Genomic DNA, 6,859 nt, shown 5'->3' on the forward strand with positions numbered 1-6,859 from the left:
TTATTTATTTATTTATTTATTTATTTATTTATTTATTTATTTATTTCCTAGCCCTCTGGAATTTCTGGTTTATTATATATAAAATTATATATGAATTATAGGAAAATTTCCTCTCATGGCTTTACAGGCGAATTCTATCAAACATCTAGGGAAGAATTAACATGTATCCTTCTGAAACTATTCCAAAAAATTGCAGAGGAAGGATGCCACCATCACCCTGATACCAAAACCAGACACAGATACCACAAGAAAAGAAAATTACAGGCCAATATAACTGATGGACATAGACACAAAAATCCTCAACAAAAATACTAGCAAACCAAATCCAACAGCACATTAAAAGGATTATACACCATGATCAAGTGGGATTTATCCCAGGGATGCAAAGATTTTTCAATATCCACGTCAGTGTGCAACACCACATCAACCAATTGAAGACTAAAAGCCATATGATCATCTCAATAGATGCAGAAAAACTTTTGACAAAATTCAACATCCATTTATGATAAAAACTCTCCAGAAAGTGGGCATAGAGGCAACATACCTTAACACAGTAAAGGCCATATATGACAAACCTACAGCTAACATCATACTCAATGGTGAAAAGCTGAAAGCATTTCCTTTCAATCAGGAACAAGACAAGGATGTCCACTCTCACCACTTTTATTTAGCATTGTTTTGGAAGGCTAGCCACAGCAATCAGAGAAGAAAATGAAATAAAAGAAATCCAAATTGGAAAAGAAGAAGTAAAACTGTCACCGTTTGCAGATGACATGGTACTATACATAGAGAATCCTAAAGATGCTACCAGGGAAGCCCCATTAAAGGGTTTTTTACAGCTCTTGTTTTGTATTATCATATTTGTATTTTTAAAAAGATCAGTCTGGCTGCTGTATGGAAAATAGAATGGAGGGTAGACTAGAGTGGACGTGGATTAAAGGGTTTTTTACAGCTCTTGTTTTGTATTATCATATTTGTATTTTTAAAAAGATCAGTCTGGCTGCTGTATGGAAAATAGAATGGAGGGTAGACTAGAGTGGACGTGGGAGATCAATTAAAAGGCCAGGAATAAAATGATGGTGTTAGAGATGAAGATAAGGCATGCCAAATATATCAGAGAGCTATACTTGGTAGTTTGAGTTTTCCTTTTGTTCTTTAATTAAGACTTTATTGCTTATTTGCATTCCTAATTAACCATCATAATTCTTACAAGCATTCTGTCAAGATATATAAGTTTCTGGGGCCTAATATAAATTGTATATTCTCAGGGTAGGGTTGAATATATCCCTTATTCTCTTGGTCATATAGGAAGTATGCTCTCATTTTTAAATTCAAGAAGTGAAAGCCTCTGAGTAATAATAAAATGAAAGTGTAGATAATAGGATTCATTGTGTAATAATCCAGGTGTTTTTACTAGGAGTCATGTGGGGGAATATTTTAAACAAAGTGAAAAAGAGCCTTGACTGTAGGCATGATTTAAGAATAAATAATATTAAGAGCTCTAATAGAAAACTACCTGTGGATCAATAGAAGGAAGTGTGGCTTTCAAATTTTAAGACAAATACTACTAGAAATTGTTAGTAGATATTTTCCTAATTATGTAAATGGGAAGTCATGTACTACTGTTGTTCTTATCTTCCTAACCTAGAACAGTTCCTTTGAATTGAAATTTACAATAGATTTGCATGTATTCAGGGTAAATGAGTCAAGCAGAGGGAAAATGATGACCTTGGATAGAGAATATGAAATACTGTGTTCCCTGTTTTCCCCACCCTCAGTATATTTGTATATTGAAAGTAGAAATCTGTATTTAATACTTAAAATAATTTTCATGTATTTGCATTACTTGTTAACTTTCAGTCATTTTAAATGTCATTACATCCTCCTTAATGAATTGAGATAGGTTTTAAAATGCCTTCTAAAATTAATAAATTTTGTTTTGTTTGAAAATTTCGGTAAATTCTATAAATAGCACTGTACCATGAAACAGAACATATGTAATTTGAAAGATTATGTATTCTGCTTTCTTTTAAATTTGTTAGAATGAACCTTTTATGGATTAAATGAGCTAATGGCCTATACCAAGTAAATTTTGTTCTTATAAAATTTTCAGGTTTGGATGATTTTGTACAAATACTCATGTAAAGAGTTTTGAAAGATGCTTACACAGATTGTGCTTTTCTTTTTAAAATAAGGGCAAAAAGAGATTCTAGACACTTCTAGGTTTAAGTTTTTATTTTAGATTTTATGTTGAGACTGTTACCAAGTTTAGTGTTTGCTTATATACATGGCTCTTACATTCTAAGTAATGATAACCCCTCCTCAGATCCCAGAGCTCAGGTTACATTTATTTTTGTTAAATTGTTTGTATTCATGTACTTATAATTTACTCTTTCTTTCCATGTATATAACAAAATCATAATTGTGCATTAGAAATTATGAGTGTTAATAATTTATGTTTTTGTTTGAAAATAGCCATCTGTTATATTCCTCAGTGCCATTACCACATTTAAAAGTTTTTTCTCAAAAGACAGTAATCGAGTCAACTTATTCACTAGCTTCTTTATTATACATGTATGGTGAATTAGCATAATGAATTATGGTAACTTTTTTTTTGCTCCCCCATTGTCTAGCATCTTCATGAGTAGCCTCTTTATCTTCTGTTTATTTGGTATGTTCCTAAAGGGGTGAATTAATTTTAGTGCTAACTTAAGGAAAACAGCATTGAATAACATGTTTGTTTAAAAATATCACTTAATCCAAGGAGATGTATAATATGGTTTTATCTGTTGTATTTGTTATCTGTTTCATTGGTTTACTAAATTAGCGATGTTTGTTGAGGTCTGTTGCTTTAGAGAGAAGAGTACTAGGTAACTTAATAAACTTAGTAATCACCTTTTTCATGAGTAAGTGTGGTATTTTACATTACTCTTTAAACCATTTCCATGTGACTATAGTTATTTCAAATAGTTAAGTTTTTAAGTGTTTGTATGTGCAAGCAGAAACCAGTCAGGCTCATACCAAAGATATTTGGTTCAAAACTTGGACCATATAACTAAAAGGAAGAATGTGGAGAATTCAGAAAGGGTTCAGAAGGAACCAAGAAATATCTCAACTGCTCTTTTAAAAGCAAGCAAAAACATTCTGAATTCCTAATATATTGTTATGTCTGGGATGAGAAATTGCATAATATACCTGTTGTTTTTTCTCTTATTTATTTTAAGCATTTAGATAGTACTTTTAAGCTTTGGCACATAAAATACTTCAAAGAATATTGTTCGAGGGTTTAAGTAGATTTGATAAACTGGGTCTCTTGAAAGGGAATGCTAAGGTGTAATAGTGGTTAAATGAGTAAAATCTCAGTATAAATAAATTCAGTCTCTTTGATCATCATGTCTTTCACTAGTCATTAAATAAACTTATTTTTTGATTAAAAAAAGCATTTATATAATGCTTTTATGTCATGTGTTTTTTGTAAGGTCAAAAGAAATAGACTGGCAACCTTATTTTACTACACGCATTGTAGATGATTTTGGCACACACCTGCGAGTATTCAGAAAGGCTCAACAGAAGATAACAGAGAAAGATGATCAAGTAAAAGGTAATGTCTTTATCCCCTATGAAAATTAGGATTTTAAAATCTGTTTTTCTTTATTATTCTGTATGTCTTGAATTGTTCCTTCTTTGTCCAGGCACAGCAGAAGATCTTATAGACGCCTTCTTTGAAGTTGAAGTTGAAATGGAGAAGGACGTTTGCCGTGACCTAGTGAGCACATCTCCCAAAGATGAAGAAGGTTTTTTTTTCAATTTAACTTTTTTGAGAACAGTAACTGTTCACATTGGTTGGAGACAAGTTAGCAGAATCAGTGAACAAATATAAGTGTGGAATCTAAGAGTGAAATGATTCTTACAGGACAGGCAGCAGAGTACAGACACTGCTACTATTCACTTTATTGTATTTTTTAACTCTTAAAAATAGTTTACAGATTCTTTTTTCTTTTTTAAAGGTCATCTTTAAAATTTAAAGAGTACCTCTTTTGTCATCTTTTAAAATACGGCAAACTGAAACATTATATAATTATAAATTTACTTTTTTTGATCTACAGTAATTTGTCTTCCCCTTGAATTTATTCTATTTCAAGAGTACACCTGTTACCCTAAATATTTCATAAGGGAATGATTATAATATTTCAAATGAAATTTATAGAGTTGAATGTACTTTTCTTTTTGAGAGGTTAGACCCGATAAGCGTTAGCTGAGGATGTTGTCTTTTCCTAGTTTTACAACGACTAGGAGTCTGTGCTACTTGGCACATTTTTTTGATTAGCTGTTTATTGCATTGGCCAAAAAGTTCGTTCTGACCCAATAATTATATTCCTGGGAAGTGTCAGCGTATGAACAATTCAGAAATGCATTTCTAGTTGTGGAAATTGTTTTCTTATATTTTTAAAAATGTGCTCAGCTTTTTTATTTCTTTGCCTTCCTTTCCGCTTTTTCCCTTTTTCCTTCTTTCCTTTTTATATTTATTGTGCAATTCAGTTCTTAACTGCTACTTCATTAGCACTAATATGAAATAGCTAAATGTAAGAAATAGATATAATAATGTACAGTCCTTTTATGTAAATCAAGCCCTCCTCAATCAGTAAAAATAGTGTGTTGGCCAAAATGTTCGTTCGGGTTTTTCCATAATGTTACAGAAAAACCCAAACGAACATTTTGGCCAACCCAATAGAAGCGTATATTCTTCTTGTTTTTACCTGCCAAGGTAGTGGAAGTTCTTTCCTGAAAAAATAGTTACAAGTGTATTTTTAAATGTGCAGATAACTTTTAAGTATGCAAAGATGTGTGGTAGAAGTGTAGAATACATGGTACAACTAAAACTTTTTGGGGAAAACACTTCTGTAATTGAAGTTTCTCAACAATTCAAAATGTGGGTTAGAATTGGGCAGAATAAAAAATATGTATTCGTTTGATTGATGAATAGTTGCTACTTGGAGAACAATAAAGGAATTTTTAGTGAATACTGATTACTAAGGTAATAAGCTGGTATAATCAGGCAACTGCTTATTTCTACCTTTATTTGTGTTTTATATCAAGAGTAGGTGGAGACTTCATATTTTCTAATGTTGTTATAGCTACTTCTTTTATTTCTAGGATTCCTAAGGGATTTGTGTGAGGTCTTATTATATTTATTGCTACCTCCTGGAGATTTCCAGAACAAGATCATGCGATACTTTGTCAGGGTAAGCCTAAGCTCATACAAAATATATGGCTGTAAAGAAACTTAGAGTAGTAATTATTAAAATTTTTGTCCCAGGACCCTGTTACGCTCTTAAAAATTATCGAGGACCCCAAAGAGCTTCTGTTTATGTGGGCTTTATCTATCAATATTTATTGTATTGTAAATTAAAACTAAGAAATTTTGGAACACAAATACACAAGCCCACATTCCATTAATGGTATCATCACACCATCATGTTCCTTTTTGAAAATATCACTGTATGCTTGTCTCCCTCTACACCACAGAGGTTCCTGGACAGCACCTTGAAAACTGCCTGAGTTAGAGCTAGATACTTGGATTTTGGTTATAACAAAGATACGTTTTAAATTTTCTTTAATATAGCTTAACCTATAAATTTACTTAAATTAGGCTGACTAAAGTAACACTTCTGGATAGAAACTTTCGAAAAAACCTGGGTAGCTAAGATTCTACTTCTTGTCATTGGAAAATAAGTTAAGTCAGATGAGAACAGTAGTCTTGGACTCATTTATTTCCTGGGTATAAACCTTTGGAGTAAAATTCTTTGTACACATGTAAAGGAATAACATTTTGGCTTTGGCTACTGGTTGTGATTGAGAAATGCTAGCTAATGCTAACATTAGCCCTTACCCTGGCTGAGTGGGTAAAATTGAAGCTTCTCATTTTTCTAAAAATGAAAGCTTATGATCTCTTTACCATTCTGCGGAACAGATACACCAATTCCTAAGGTGTCTGTTGTTATTTAATGCTTGTTTGTTATTATTTAAGCAGTATCAATTTCCTAATAGTTCTCTAACTTGAGTTCAGTGCACTTCTCAGGTAGGGTAATGGTACTGTGAAGTGAGAAGAAAATGCTTGATTTTGATGGGAAGAGTCTGATAGATTATATATAGTGAAGACCAATCATTTGGGGTAGTCACTATCAAGGGAGGTAAATATCTGGCATGTCTATCACTAGATTCACACCTGCCACTGAAGGAAGATACTGCTAATCAGTCATCATACTCATTCATGCTGATTATTTGGCAGCAGAGTCTTTGCCTGGTACTCCAGATAGCCACTGTTAGGCAGTATCTCAGCAGCATTTCACATGGCTGGCCATGTCTTCCTTCTTGAAACTCTGTCTTTTCTTGGGTTCCATGTCATTACTGTCTTCTCTTTTTCTCCTCCTTTGGTCTCTTTTTTAGTCACCTTTATATGCTTTAATTCCTCTTCTTAACTTTTAAATATCCAAGTTGTTCAGTTCTGAGCCCTCTTCTTGCTCATCCATTCCTATGGCTTTAAACACCAGCCAAATGCTAATAAAAATTTATGTCTATAGGCCAGATTCCCTTCTGAGCTCTAGGCCCCTCTGACCAGCTACCCACTAAAATCACTATTTGATTGATTCACAGCCCTTTTAAACTTTAAATGCCTAAGGTGGAAATCTTATTCTTGCCTCCAAATCCTGTCTACCTTTTATAAGTCTTTTCTTCATCCCAGTAATAACTATCCAGGAAATGTTTTAAATCTCAAGTCCTTTTAAAAGGCTTCCAATAAGGGCTTCCCTGGTGGCGCAGTGCTTGAGAGTCCGCCTGCCGATGCAGGAGACGCGGGGTC

General features: G+C 33.0%; 1 protein-coding gene across 2 annotated transcripts in view; it reads left to right on the forward strand.

Annotated features, from left to right (window-relative positions):
- Window positions 1-6,859, forward strand: part of SNX13 (sorting nexin 13) — a 154,953-nt gene that overhangs the window by 66,442 nt on the left and 81,652 nt on the right. For both annotated transcript variants that reach the window (XM_007463059.1, XM_007463058.1), the window contains 3 exons: window positions 3,480-3,601; window positions 3,693-3,794; window positions 5,155-5,243. In XM_007463059.1, coding sequence (XP_007463121.1) covers window positions 3,480-3,601; window positions 3,693-3,794; window positions 5,155-5,243 — 313 coding nt within the window. The remainder of the gene's footprint in view (window positions 1-3,479; window positions 3,602-3,692; window positions 3,795-5,154; window positions 5,244-6,859) is intronic.

The sequence above is a fragment of the Lipotes vexillifer genome, unplaced genomic scaffold (genome assembly GCF_000442215.2).
Source record: "Lipotes vexillifer unplaced genomic scaffold, Lipotes_vexillifer_v1.1 scaffold1061, whole genome shotgun sequence".
Classification (NCBI taxonomy): domain Eukaryota; kingdom Metazoa; phylum Chordata; class Mammalia; order Artiodactyla; family Lipotidae; genus Lipotes; species Lipotes vexillifer.